This window comes from Oryx dammah, unplaced genomic scaffold (assembly GCF_014754425.2).
Source record: "Oryx dammah isolate SB20612 unplaced genomic scaffold, SCBI_Odam_1.1 HiC_scaffold_5, whole genome shotgun sequence".
Lineage (NCBI taxonomy): Eukaryota > Metazoa > Chordata > Mammalia > Artiodactyla > Bovidae > Oryx > Oryx dammah.
Window position 1 is genome coordinate 66,063,382 of NW_024070189.1, and position 14,490 is coordinate 66,077,871.

The 14,490-nt window shown below is 59.8% G+C and overlaps 1 protein-coding gene across 3 annotated transcripts in view; it reads right to left on the minus strand.

Annotated features, from left to right (window-relative positions):
* Positions 1–11,395, minus strand: part of APC2 (APC regulator of WNT signaling pathway 2) — a 24,852-nt gene extending 13,457 nt beyond the window's left edge. The window contains exons 1-10 of one of the 3 annotated variants that reach the window (XM_040240171.1): positions 11,311–11,395; positions 4,523–4,681; positions 4,272–4,362; positions 3,998–4,178; positions 3,084–3,192; positions 2,844–2,957; positions 2,186–2,263; positions 1,934–2,032; positions 1,055–1,445; positions 166–261 (exon numbers count right to left, since the gene is read on the minus strand). In XM_040240171.1, the coding sequence (XP_040096105.1) occupies positions 166–261; positions 1,055–1,445; positions 1,934–2,032; positions 2,186–2,263; positions 2,844–2,957; positions 3,084–3,192; positions 3,998–4,178; positions 4,272–4,362; positions 4,523–4,681; positions 11,311–11,364 (1,372 nt within the window). In that variant the 5' untranslated portion in view covers positions 11,365–11,395. Of the gene's footprint in view, positions 1–165; positions 262–1,054; positions 1,446–1,933; positions 2,033–2,185; positions 2,264–2,843; positions 2,961–3,083; positions 3,193–3,997; positions 4,179–4,271; positions 4,363–4,522; positions 4,682–7,595; positions 7,730–11,310 lie in introns of those variants that run through there. The other 2 variants (XM_040240170.1, XM_040240172.1) reach the window with 2 other exon arrangements.
* Between the last annotated feature and the right edge of the window lie 3,095 nt (positions 11,396–14,490).

The window sequence follows — 14,490 nt, forward strand, 5'->3', positions numbered from 1 at the left end:
CCCTGACCACTGGTAGGTTCAATTCACCTCAGCTCCTGACTTTCCCTGCCCTGCCCCCATTGTCTGAGTCCCAGGACCACTAGGGCCCAGAGCCTGCCCTGCACTGGAGGAGGCCTGGAGACCTTGGACCAGACTGGGGGCGGGGGTGGATGAGGGACACACAACCTAGCTCATTCATAGCGCGGCGGTATTCCTCGTCAAAGGACAGCTTCATCACGGCGCAGGTGGCCTGACAGATCTGCGGCTCGATGGGCACCGGTGCTGTGGGCACAAGGACCATGGTCAGAGCCCTCCCACTCCCAGAGATGTGACCTGGTGGGTCCCCACCCCTCCCTGTGGTCTGCACTCTGCAGGCCTGCCAAAACCCCAGAGTTTTTCAAAGTGCTGTGCACTGGGCTTGTGGGAGTCACTTCCAGAGCAGAGGGGCCTCCTTTACAGAACCTCTAAAGTGAACAAGGAGCGACCTGCCTCACTCAGCCTGGTGCTCAGCATCGGATATTAACTTTGCAATCAGCCACAAAAGCTGCTGCTGCTGCTGCTGCTGCTAAGTCGCTTCAGTCATGTCCAACTCTGTGCGACCCCATAGACGGCAGCCCACCAAGCTCCCCTATCCCTGGGATTCTCTAGGCAAGAATACTGGAGTGGGTTGCCATTTCCTTCTCCAATGCATGAACGTGAAAAGTCAAAGTGAAGTCGCTCAGTCGTGTCTGACTCCTAGTGATCCCATGGACTGCAGCCCACCAGGCCCCTCTGTCCATGGGATTTTCCAGGCAAGAGTACTGGAGTGGGGTGCCATTGCCTTCTCCGGCCACAAAAGCTAGGAATCTCAAACTCCGCACTCACGTTTGGAGGGTTGCCTGCAATCCATGGTTTCTTGAACATCTACCCCGCGGCCTGGGTTGTTCCTGGTTGTCCCTTCGGCAGTCTATCTTCACAGGTTCCCATGAGACCTCAGCCAGCGCCAGGCACAAAGCAGGTGCCCAGGAGAAGCCAGAGGCCCCTGACACCCAAGAGTGCTGCCCTGCCCCTCGCGGAGCCCAGGATGCACACTCACCAGCACCGGTGCCGCTGCCCTCAGGCCCGCCATCCCGGGACTGCAGCCAGTCCCAGCAGGTCTCGCAGTAGGCACGGATCTGCTCCAGCACATGTAACACGCGCATCTCCTTGCGTGCCAGCCCCTGGTCGGGCTGAGAGAAGACAATATTGTGCAGCGCTGCGTTGGCGCGCATGCGCGCGTCCTTGGCTCCTGGAGCCCCGGGGGTCCCGTTGCGACCCCCAACCCCGGCCTCGGTGCCATGCAGGATCTGCAGCAGCAGCGGCAGACAGCCTGAGCGGCGCATGGCTACGCAGCTTTCAGGTGAGCTGGACATGGCGAGCAGCGTCCGTGCCGTGTCCTCCTGGTCCCGCGTTGCCAGCATAGACAGGAGCCAGAAGACCACCTCCACCTGCGAGGGGCAGGAGACGTCAGGGTGGGGAGCCTGCATTCCCCAGCCAGGGACAGTCCCCCAGCCTCTGGTGACTCCCCCTAAACAAGGGAGTCCCATCATGTTAGCCCTCGCTCACCTTAAGACCCTCACCCTGCATCCTCCCAGAGAACAGCACACACATAGACCCTACTGCAGAGACGCCCCCAGTCTGTGAGGGCCAAAGGCCCACCCCACCGGTATCACGGGTACTCTTAAGTCTAGCATGCCCTCCAAATTTACACGACAGGTAGCCACACCCACGCCAGGTTCCAGACCACAACCCAGCCTCACCAAGCACTCCAACTCAGGGAGACCCTCCCATACCTGGATAAGCTTTATAGCGGCCTGGGGAGGAAGGGCCTTCAAATGCAGTAGGGGTGCAGGACCCACTTCACTATGTATCCCAACCAAGCCGCCGCCACCCCTCCACCCTGCCTGTGAGCATCCCCTGACCTGGACTTACTCACCTTACTGTTGCCTGGCTGAGGGGCACCATCCTCAGGGTGCGTAGGGACCTCATTCTCGGCGTCCTCGTCCATGGGCATCGACTTCACTGCCAGCAAGGCCTGTGGGAGAGCGCCAGGACTGTGGTTTCGCCCAGGGGCACCATACAAAGCTCTCAGGCTGCCATGACAACGTAGTGGGGGCAGGGCCCTGGGGGTCCCCTTACTGCCTTGGCTGTCATCACCCACTAGGGCCCTAGCTCCGCCCCCTGGTACCTGGGGCTCGGTCTGCTGCACCCGGTCCTGGGCGGACAGCAGTTCCTTGTCGATCTGCTCCAGGCGGGAAGCACGGATCTGAGTGGGAGAAAATGCTCGCTGTGAAAATCCCGACTCCGCCCACGTCCCAATATGGCCCCGCCCTCAGCTCAAATCGGCCCCACCCACTGTCAAAGCCCCACCCTGGGCTCTGACCCTGGGCTTCTTCCTTGATGTGGCCCTCCCACTCTAAACCCCACCCAGTTACTTGACTCCACTCACTTCCTGGCCCCACCCAAGGTCCAATCCTTAACCCCGGACTCTGGACCCGCCCAAAACTTAGACCCCTGGCTGCCCTCCCCACACACTCAACTTTCTGACTTGGTCCCGCCATTTGACTGGCAACGCCCAAGTCTTGTTCAGACTCGGTTCCTCGCACTGTCGGCCCCATCCCCATCGCCCGGGGACTCTGCCGTCTGTGCTGGGTCCGGCCTAAGCCCCCTCTGGCTCTGTTCACAACCCGCTCTAGCTGTGGCTCTGCCACCTGCGACAGGCCCCACAGGAGCCTCTGCTCTCTAATTCGCCCGCAGGTATATAACCCCGCCCACTAACCCAGACTCCTCCCACAAGATCTGCGCTCTGATTCGCCCACTGGTGCACTGCCCCGCCCGCGCCGTACTTGCGCCCGCTGCACCATCTCGTCCGAGGTGCCGAAGCGCTCCTCCATCAGCGAGCGGATGTGCTGGGCCTCGAATTCCAGCTGTTGCCGGATCAGATCCATCTGCATTGAGAACTGCTGGGAGGAGCGGACGGGCCCCGGTGAGGGGGCTCCCGGGAAGGGGAGGGGCCTCCACGTCTGCTCTACGCCTCCCGCCATAGGCGGGGCCCTGTCGATCCCGGGGCAGCCCAGGGAGCTCACCGTCTCCACGTGCGGGAGTTCATCCAAGCGCTTAGATAGCCCCTGCAACTGCGAGTAATACCAGAGCTTCTCCTTTTCCTCCTTCTCAATCTCATTCAACAGGAAACACCTGGGGGAGGGCAGGTCGGTGGGCGCGGGCTCTCAGGGCTGGAGCCGAGGCCTATGTGCTGTCTAACCTGATTTTAATGATCACTTCTTGGGTGTCATGTTTAAAAAGTCAGTGTGGCAAAAATCTCAGCACCCATAGCACTCCCCGGACTGGGGTGGGGATGGGGTGCAGAAATTAATTGAAAGTAAAAAGGGCAACTCATTTGTAAACTGTGATCCTCGGAGAAAGGCTCTGAGGAGGTTAACACCTCTCCAATACTGGATAATCGCCTTCTAGCCTACACAGGGTAAACTTGAGGTTCAGACTTCTTCATGCCTTGTGCGGAGACACTGTTATTCCCATTCTACGGGGCAGAAGTCTGAGGCTAGCAGAGGCTAGTGTTCCTGCTTGAGGTCAGACAGCAAAGCATAGAGTTAATTCCAGCCAGCTCCAGAGCTGTTCTACCTGACCCGACACGACCCAGCTGAGCTAGGCACCCAGACCCTGCCTCCTTCTGGCCTCAGGCCCTGGTTTCTTGGGCAGCAGCCCTTTCTCCATAAAGATTGCCTTGAGTCCCCCTGGCTCCAGGCCTGACTCTGAGCCCTGGCACTGGACACAGCCCTGTCCCTGGCAATGCCTGTGTGTCCGGGATCCCTGGGGACATCTCCCAGAATTCCCCTCAGCAGGAACCCCCCCCCTCCTCTTTGTCCTCTGGTTGAGGTCAGTTGGGCCAGGGAAGGGGGCTGAGGTACCAGACCCCTGGGGGCAGTGGGTGGGGTGGGGGCAGGACGGCTCACAAAGTGGGTGGAGATCCCTCCCATCTCACCGTTCCCTGTCCAGTTCCTCCAAGAGCCGAATGGTAGCCCGGCTCAGCTCCCCAAAGTTCTCCTTGGAGGGCCCAGAGCTGTGCACCGGGCTTCCCTCAGGGGTCCGGGTAGTGGGTTCGGGGGCCAGAGCTGGGGGCTGGAACTTGAGGTTATACAGGCTGGTGATGTCCATCTGCAGGGCTGGGTGGGCATGGAGAGAGAGGTGAAGATAAGCACCTCTCTCTGCCTCCTCTCCCCGCAGTATGCAGAGGAAGTCCCAGGTCAGTGCCTCACCTTTCAGCTGTTCCAGCACCTCAGTCTGCCCGGAGGACACCAACACACGAGCCTCCTGCTCCAGCTTGCCCTGTAAGTGCTGCAGGACCGCCTGAAAATGGAGGCAGGAAAGACAGCAGTCGGTGAGGCCTGGGACCTCCGGGCCTGGCCATCTGTTAGATGCCCTCGTCCTGCCCACCCACCCTGTGTTTGTCCCTGTGCCACAGGCTGTGTCCTAGCCTCGCCTCGCCTCGCCTCGCCTCGCCTCGCACCTTCATTCCCGAAGTCTCTGTCTCCAGCTTGGACAGGTGGCTTGAATTATCCCGAAGCTCCTGCCGCAGGTGACTGTTCTCGGCCTTCAAGGCCTCCACCTGCCGCACCAGCTGCTCATAGGCCGCCACGGAGCTCGTCATCTTCAGCGCCTGCAGTGCCTGGGGCCACAGGAGAGAGGTATCATCCAAGGGTCTGGGGAGGGGGCAGCCTCTGACCTAGGTTCTGGCCCTCCCACCCAGCCCTGGGTGGGTCTCAGGCAGGGTGGCTGGATGTTGCAGGCAAGATGGTGCTGGCCCAGGTGGTCTGGAGGACAGACCATCTGGCAGGTGGAGTGACAGACACAGGCAGGCAGGGACAACAGGAGACGGAGGGACAGAGTCATTGGACAGGTTTTCAGACAGACAGCCAAAGTGACCAATACACAAGACACACAGACAGACGCTGGCCCTCACTGTGGGGGCCTCTGGACACACAAACGGACCGCCAGCTAGACAGACAGATGCCCTGACAATCTAATTTTATTATTATAATGAATTTTTGGCCATATCATGACACGTGGGACCTTAGTTTCCCAACCAGGGATTGAACCCACACCCCCTGCATTCAAGGCTATGTCTCAACCCCTGGACCACCGAGGTAGTCCCCAATCTGACAATTTAAACTTGCAGGTGGGCTTTCTAGCCCAATGCCACCAGGCTCAGACACACAGCCAGAGACAGACAGACAGACAGATGATAAACCAAGACCCTCTCCTGAATGAGCACAACTACCCAGAGGCTGGGTGGACAGACTGCCAGCTGGTCCAGATGATGGACAATAAGAATGCCATGAAGGTTCTAAGAAAGTGGTGGACAAGCTGATGGTGGAGCCCTGCAACTGTACAGTTGGACAGACCAACCCAGAAACACAGGGGTCACGTAGGGGTCTGGAACCTGGACACCTGCAGCCCCCACACCCATTCAAGCAGCGGTTGGATCCAGAGTACCTCCCTGCTCGGCCCGGTGCCCCTCTGGTCAGCCCTCTGCTAGCCCCTCTGGCCCCCGGGGCCTCCTGCCCCACCCCCAGCACATGGCCACCGCCGCTTGCTTCTTTGTGTGTCTGGCTGTCCTTCCTAACTCAGCCCAATCTCCTCCGTCTGTCCAGCTGGCCAGTGCCTCCTCCCTCGTCTTGGCCCTCCTGACAGTGCGATCCCACCACCAGCCCCCCTTCCCTCTTTGTTCCCTTCCCATCAGCCCATGCCCCCTCCCTCCGCCTTTGTCTGAGGCACACCAATGGCAGCCCATCTCCTCTGCCACCTCCTCCCTAGGAGCCCCCTCCCCAAGTCAATCAGTCAGCCACCCCTGCCCACGGCGGGGGGCGGGGGGTGCACCTGCCCCCTCCCCTCCCCCTCCACCACCTGGCCGCACCCATTCATTTGCTTTTCCACTCATTCTCCTCTCTCTCCCTCACCAAGGAGACCCCCACACCCTAGGGATCCCAAAGGCACATCTGAGCCTGGAGTAGCGGTGTGGGGGCTCAGCCCAGGCATGACATGGAGTCAGTCCTTTCTAATCACTCACAGGATCTACTGCATGCCTGGCTCTGTCATCTGACACCTGTCACAGTCCTGAGCCTAGAGTCTCAGCAACCACCCTTAGACTGTTCCCAGAGAGAGAAGCTGAGCTGAGAGGAATGCACCAGGCATGCATGGAACTCAGACACTGCCCTGCAAGTGCTCACAAGTCCAAGCAGTGCTGCAGGTATACCAGCCCCGCCCTCTCTGCAGGCCTCAGTTTGCACATCTGACAAATGGGGAGAACTCGATCTGCCAGGCCTGTCTTGTGGGATACTAGAGGGCCAGGTGGGATGGCTGTCATGGAGCAAACCACAAGTGACAGGCAAACAGGACAGTCCTACGGGAGACAGCATGTCAGGTGGGGGAGACTGGTGCCCAAAGACCACAGCCTCCCCTTCCACTGCAGTACTGATCCTGCCTATGACTCAGCCAGGGGTCCCAGCTGGGCATCAGGATGGACTGGAGTTGCGGTGAGACCCCTGGGGTCCAGTGGGGGCCCTGTGTCCTGGCGGAGGCCACCACACATGCCCACCCAGGGGGAAGCAGTAGTCCCAGGCATAACCCTCCCATTCCCCAAACCCAGGCCTCGCCTGCAGCCCCCTCCCCAGGCTGCCCTCATGAGCTCTTGGAATGGCCCAGTGGAACTTCAGACCTTTCACCCCCCTCACACCCAGTAGTTACTGCTGTGTCCCCATCAGACTGAACTTGGCAGCTGGGCCACCCCCTGGGTTCCCTGCTCTTCATTCCAACCTGGGTCTCTAACCCCACACTCCCATCACCCACCTCAAGCTCTGCCCTGGGGGGACCCTCTCAGGGCAGCCTCCCCAGCCCCTTCCTGGCCTCCCACGATCCACTTTTCACACACAGTCAGAGGGAACTTGGAAAATCACAAGCTGGACTCCATTCCTCCCCTGCACCAATGCCTCCAGGGCTCCCCGGGGCCTGCAGCATAAGCTGTGACTCCTTCACAGAGGCCCCGCATCACTGCCACTGGCAGCTCTTTCTCCGCCAACCCCAGGCCTTGACACATGCAGTGCTCCTGCCCAGAACACCTCTTCTGACTCCAGCCATCCTTCACAGTACAGCCTCCTCCTGCAAGCCCTCCTGCCTGCCCTTCATCCCAGGCTGCCTCTAGGAACTGCATCAGACATCTCCATCACCAATGAGAAAGGACCTACAGCTGGGGGTTTGTCTGAATGAGCAGCGAGGGGCCGCATTTCCTCTGATTCAGCTGACACCCAGAGAGACGCAGCAGCATCCCCCTAGGCACACTGGCCAGCCCGCAGACTCTGGGAGACCTGGGTGTTGAAACCTATGGGTGGGTGTTTGTATGGGACCAGCTGCAGCGACGCAGACGCCCAGCTCTCTGGGACACAGTTTCTCCTATGGCTCCACCCTGAAGAAATGGAGTCTCCACATTGTGTATTTACAGGCAAGGCAGAGAGAAAAGGATGGAGACTCCAGGCGACGCGGAGGCTGCCCTCCCTGCCCTCCACCCAAGGAAGGCGCCCGCTTACTTTATTTCATCAGGGTTGGGCTGGCTGCGGTGCGGTGCTGTGGGCTTGGGTCTTTCTCCCTCCGCGCAGCTACGCCAGCCCTGCCCAAGCTCCCAGTCTTCCAGGGCTGGGGCGGCCGCGGGGTCCAGGCTCCAGGGCTCCGGGATTTCGGCGGGTCTGACAGGGGGCTCCAGGGTGGACAAAGCCCGATCTGGGCCTCGCCAGGCGGCGCCGCCGCTCAGGGCGCTGGGGCGAGACCACCGCGAACGGGGGAGGATGCGGGATGGATGCAGGCGCGGCGGCCAATGACGGCGCGGGAAGATGGCTGGTGCCATGGCAACAGCCAATGGCGGCCGGGGGCGGGGACCGCCTCTGGCTGCGGGGCGTCGGGCCTTCGCTAGGGTTCAGGGGGTGTGTGTATGTGTGTGGGTGAACACCCCTAAAGAAAAGGAGCGCCCCAATGACCATGACCTCTTGTCTTCCACTCCATTTCGGGGTGAAATGGCCTCTTAGAACCTGCTCTTATAAGTGGCTGAATCTGAAGAATCTGAGAGTAAAGCACCCAGTCCTGGGTGTTACATCAGAATCTCAGGGTGGAGGGAGGGCAGCCCCAGGGGCGGTGGGGCAGGAAGCCCTTCCCCACGGGTCCAGCCTGGCCTTGTTCCGATGGGTCAGGGCAGGCCGGGGCTGGGGACACAGCTGGAAGGCCTTGAGGGTCCTGACTAGCATAGGGAGGTGAGCTGGGGGATGGGCAGGCATGCTGGGGAGCACCTGGGACCCTGCATTTCTCCCCGGTTCCTTGTGACTCTATGTCCCTCCCCACATTCCTCTGTCCCTGTTTTTTTCTGAATCTCTCTGATTCTGTCCCAGGTGGAATCCACAATTCAGCCTTGCATAAGGGAAGCCAGAGGAGGGGTAGGTCTGGGGTCCCCAAAGTACCCATCCCCAGCTGTATCAGATCCTCAATGAGTCCCTGGGGGCCAGTTGAGGGTTTAAAACCCAGAAGCCGAATCTGTAGCTGTGGCTCAGGCTGCCTGGTGGCCAAAGCTATGAAGGAGGCACTAGGGCCACAAGACATAGCTTCGGGACCTGCCTCTGTCTTCTCCTGGGTGGAGGACCAGAGCAAACCGTCATTCACCTGCAGACCCTCCCGTTTCTCTCTGTAAAATGGGAAGGTGGCTGCAGCCCTTGCAAGGGCTGGTGCAAGGAAGGCCGGGACAGGAGGGGTAGCCAAAGACACAAGGACCACGTTGTTTCCTGTTGAGTGAGTTGCAGGAGGCCCCGTATGCCCCATCCTGAGATGGCAATGCTGAGGGCCCTGAGAGGACACAGACCTTGACTGTCTCAGAGCCTCTAGAGCTGGACATTGCTGTCCCCAGCTTGCAGGGCTCAGAAGGGGGTGCAGCGGGCAGAATTATTCCTTCCAGAGGCTGGGAAGCCTGCATTGAGAAGAGGACATGGGTGCTGGGCCCCTTCAGGATGAATTAGAATTGGGCATGGGATCAGGAAGGGAAAAGCCTTCCAGGCTGAGGAAACAGCAGGTCTGTTACCTGGAACCAGGAAAGGTCAGAGCCCACTCGAGGCATACAGGCTTCTGGTGGGGCCACAGAGGACAGAGGGTGATGGGACTGGACCAGGAAAATGATGAGGCCTTTAGAGCAAAGGCAGTCCCCATGGAGGAGTCCTGGGGCTGAGTGAGGGTGGGGAGAGGACAGAGCCCAGGGCCTCGGCTTCAGCTCCACCTTGACTCCCCTGTACAACCTTGAGCACGTCTCTCTCTGGCCTCAGTTTCCCACTTTGTTCACTGGGAGGTGGGTTGGAGAATCACTGCCCCTACTCCCATGGGATGAAGTCTTAGCTCCCCCACCCAGTTTCAGATGGCACTGTCCTCAGTCAGAACATTAGAGCTGGCAGGGACTTGGAGGGTCCAATGACCAGTCCTGTCCTCATACACAGGGGCAGACTGAGGCTCAGGGCAGGGAGCAGGTTGCCTAAATTCATGCAAGAGTCCTAGTAGATCCTCCCTAGGCATTTCTCACCACTTTGGGTGTGTCTTTGACCTGGAAGGCTAGAGCACATGAGGGCTGGATTGTTGTTGTTCAGTTACTAAGTCATGTCTGCCTCTTTGCAACCCCATGGACTGCAGCACGCCAGACTTCCCTGTCCTTCACTGTCTCCTGGAGTTGTTCAAACTCATATCCGTTGAGTCAGTGATGCCGTCCAGCCATCTCATCCTCTGCCTCCTCCTTTTCATTTTGCCATCAAACTTCCAAAGCATCAGGGCCTTTTCCAGTGAGTCAGCTCTTTGCATCAGGTGGCCGAAGTATTGAGGGCTGAGACCTCAAGGCAAAATGCCCTTGTCCCCAAGCCTCTGGAACATCATGTCCCTGACATCACCCAAGACTTGACCCTGTAAATCTCTGAGGCACAGCCAGAATGTGGCATCACTGGAAATTCTATAACCACAAGAGCCTTCGTAACCCTCAGAGGCTCCCAGAACCCCAGGCTCAGTCTTGGGAGGTGCTGAGAAGCAGTCCCCAGGTCTAGCGGGGGGTACCCTCCTAGCCTCTGTCCCTGCTATCATCTGCACCTCCTAGTGCACAGGGCTGTCTTCTCCCCACCCCCACCCCAGCACTTGGTCCGGCACACAGCCAGGTTCACTCTTGGGCCTTCTGAGCCTGACCTCGAGCATCTCTGCCCCCTTGATTCTCTGCCCTCCCCCACTGAGCCTCAGCTGTGTCAGGGGCTGGAGACGGAACCAGAAGCGGTCCCCAACTCGGAGCTGGATGATGGGGGCATGGGAACAGGAAGGCACCAGATGGTCATGAGACCACAGAAATGGGCTCAGGCTGGGTGACTGAACAGGGCCCTGACAGGTGAGGAGAAAATGCCACTGGAGGTGGGAGAAGGGTGGAGCCGGCCGGGCCAGGCAGCTTCCCCGAATCCCGGTCTCCTGACCGCGGTTCTGGGCCTCAGTTTCCCGGGAGTGGAGGGGCCAGGCGCGCGGCCTGTCAGCACCGTGGATAGCTCCCGCCAGCCTCCTGGCTGTGTCACATGCGGGCGTATCCGCTCCGCGCTCAGGCTCCAGCCCAGCTCTAGGCATGACCTTGGGGGCTCCCCGCTGCATCCCCCAGCCTGTATCCTCCTAAGGAGGGGATGTTAGAGCCCCAGGATTCGGATGTCAGAGGTAGCAAAGCGCTCGGGCCCGGTGGGATAGACATTAGTATTAACACCAGCGTGGGTGATGTTAGTTAGTCATACGCTCGGCGTCCAGAGGGGGAAACTGAGGCCTGGAAAGGCGCAGGGCGTGGCACGTCCCTCTACCCGCCTGTGCTTGGCGAGCTTCGGCACAGCTCGCCCCCGCCGCAGCCTCCCTCTCCCTCCCGTCTCCTGGTCCGCTCAATGAGGAGGGGTCTGGAGGGACTCTTAGAGGCTTTAGGCTGAGCACGAGTGACCGCGCTTGCGCAAACCCGGGAGTGGGGGGGAGGTTGACTGCGGCGCGGGGGAGGGGCTCTCAGCCCTGCGAACTACCTGAGGCGGTTTCCCTGGCAACGGTCTCCACAGAGATCGCGCAAGACCCCAGACCCGCGGAGATTCACTGCGCGTGCCCCGGCGCCTCCTGATGCCGCGACCACAGTCCTCGCGGTTCTCACTGCATCCCCGGCTGCGGTTCTACGCGCCCCAGCCGCGCCCACGGCCAGACCCCACCCACTAGACCTGGACCCCTGCGGCCTACCTGGTCCCCAAAGAAGGCCGAGTGCAGCAGGCTCAGCAGCCCCAGGAGCCCCATGGAGCTGTGGCCACCTCCACCAGCCCGCGCCCCGCCCCTCGACCGCTGGGGGTGGGGTGGGAGGAGCGGACCAGGGCGTCTGCGCCTGCGCGGAGCAAGGGGCGGGGCGGGGTCACACATCCAGGCAGGCGGGGTCTCTAAAGCCGGGGTGGCTAAAGAGGGGAAGCCTGGAGGACTCGTGCGGGCGGTGGGGGTCTCGAGGGCTGAGGACTTGGGAGGGGTGGTGTGAGATCCGGAGGGAGGGAGGTGAGGGCGGGGACCAGCGTGAGCGGAGGAGGGGGAAGGAGCGGGGGTCCGACGGGGTTGGGGAACCCTAGAGGTCGGGAGGGGCTCTCGCAGGAGCTGCGGAGGAAGTCCGGTGTTGGGAAGTGGGCCGGGGGTAGGAGTGGTCTCATGGTCTACCATGGGCTCTCGTAGGCACGGGGGTGGTGCCGCCCTTCGCTTGGAAGGTGTCCCCGCAGAGGCCGGGCCGCGCGTTCCGTTCATTAGTCATTCAGCAAACACTGGCTGCAAGCTCGGAGTTGGGCGCTGGGCAAGGGCCCGGGCGGGGCGGGGCGGGGTGGGGAACTGGTGAAGGTTTCAGTAATTTACCAAATACTTATTAAGCACCTACTGTGTGCTAGGCCCTGTGCATGAAACAAAACAGTGAAAACTCTTTGGGGAAGCTGACATTGGGTGGAGAGGGGCCGACAGTCAACAAGAGAACATGTTGGTAGAGGAGGGTGCTGAGGAGGAAACAGCCCGGGAGCTGAGGGGCTGCTGGAAAGTGCACTTGAGTGGAGACCCGAAGGGTAAACATCCGGGCAAGTGGAACAGCCAGAACAAAGAGAGGGAGCTGGATGTGAGGGGGAGGGGGGGAGGGGCGGGTGAGGCCGCGCAAGCCCCCAGGGCAGTGGTCAGAGCAGGGACTCGCCCCCGCCCGCTGCTCATAGGCGCCCTCTGGTGTCTTCAGGGAAAACGGCCGTGAGTGGCGCTGGGAGACGGAGGGGACTGCGGGTGTCCCAGATAAGTGGAAGTAGGGGAAGGATGGTGGAGAAGGGAGGATGGTGAGGGTGGTGGAGGGGACGTTATCGACGAACTCTGCTAAGTCTTGGGAAGTAGAGAACAATAGGTCCTAGTGTACTCCTGGAGGTAGAGTAAGGGGCGCTGCTATGGCCGGGATGTTGAGGGCTGGCCTCATTAAGCAGGTGCTGGGAAGCTGCAGGAAGGGCGTCGGGCGGAGAGCGGAGCCCGCGGGAAGGCTGGGAGAGGGGAGCTAGTCGGGAGAGGATGAGGAGCAGCGGGGAGGAGGGACTTCATGGACCACGGCGGACCCTAGGCATTCTTCTGGAACCTGGGGAGGTTCCAGGATGATATGCATTTAGGTTGACGGCCAGGGGCGCTGGGGAAGCGGTTCTGAAGGCAGCTGACTGACCGACAGGAAGCTGAGGGTCGAGCGACGGAACTGCCTCTGAGATGGTGCAGATGGCCCGCAGGGTTGGGGTACGGAACCAATAGGATATGTTCAGGAGACGGGACAAAGCAGGAGCGTGGCGTGGCTTGAGCCAGCGGACCGGAGAGAGGCCATCCAAGTCTGTAAGGACTCCTGCCCGCCCCCTGGACCTCCAAAAGTTCTCCCGGAATAGGGCGCCACCTGGCTGCTGCTGCGCGCACCACTAGCTGCGTAGGAAAAGGTGTTCCCCTTGCGGTACTAATTGTCCCCTATTCATACGTGTAGTTGTTATTTACAAAGCCAGATGGCAATGCTTGCCCACCCCGACACCACTTCTACCAGGGCCTCTCCACCCAACAGGGTGGAGGGGCTCACAGTCCTGGTACCCGCATTTTGCACCTGCAGGGTCCTGGAGGCTCCAAAACTGCACTTGTACAGCTTTTCAAGTTCAGGGTCAAAAAACTCCTCTCCAAAAAGGGGCAAATTTGCTCTAAGGTACCCCTCTATATGGGGCTTCCCTTGTAGCTCAGTCGGTAAAAAATCTGCCTGCAGTGCAGGAGAAGTGAAGTCGCTCAGTCGTGTCTCTTTGTGACCCCATAGACTGCAGCCACCAGGCTCCTCCGTCCACTGGATTTTCCAGGCAAGAGTACTGGAGTGGGTTGCCATTTCCTTCTCCAGGGTATCTTCCTGACCCAGGGATTGAACCCAGGTCTCCCACATTGTAGCCAGATGCTTTTACCGTCTTGAGCCACCAGGGAAGTCAGTGCAGGAGGTTCAATCCCTGGGTTGGGAAGAGCCCCTGGAGAAGGAAATGGCAATCCACTCCAGTATCCTTGCCTGGAAAATCTCATGGCCAGAGGAGCCTGGCAGGCTGCAGTCCATGGGGTCCCAAAGAGTTGCGCACAACTAAGTGACTAACTTACTTAGCCCTCTATATACACTTTGAATTCAATGTGAAAAACATGCTTACTTCAGCACACGTGTTTTTCTGAATTACGGAAACCCCCAAAATAGACAATCAAGGGTACAGCAAATGCTCACCCACTCCTGCCCTCCCTCTTGAGTTGTGGGGCCAGGCAGGCAGTTCCTGGTCTGAAGTGAACTTGGCCCATATAGCCCAGATCTTCCAGGCTGTATCTCTGACAAAGGTCCATGAAGCAGACAGCTAATGATCTCACCTGACACCCAAGCCTCACATGGTGGGCCCAAGTTTCTAGTTGGCCCATTTGAAGCATGACTAGGTGCAGGGGGCCATCCAGAGTGTACTACCCCATGAACCAGCAGGCAGCCCCTCACTGCTCACTACCAGCACCCAGGTGTCCATTCCCCTCACCCTTCCCTCTGGCCAGGTGTAGGTCAGGCCCACTGGTCCCCTCTCAGCCAACGGGAGCTTGGGTGGGATGGAGGAACGGACTGGAGGTCCAGCAGCATTCTGACATAGCTTCCTTTTATCAGCCTTTTTCCTTCCAGGTTTTCCCTTTCCCTAGGGGCTTATAGGAGCGCCCTGTAAATCAGGGGCACTACTAGGCAAACTGCGGACAGGCTAGTCTCAGTGCTGTCACACTGTCTCCGGCCTTCTCCAGGATAGGTATAAAACAGTGACCCATGCTTTCTGTTCAACGAAACTCCAGATCAGGATATTAACAGTATGGGGATTTCCGTGGCAGTCCTGTGGTTGAGTCCACATTCCCACT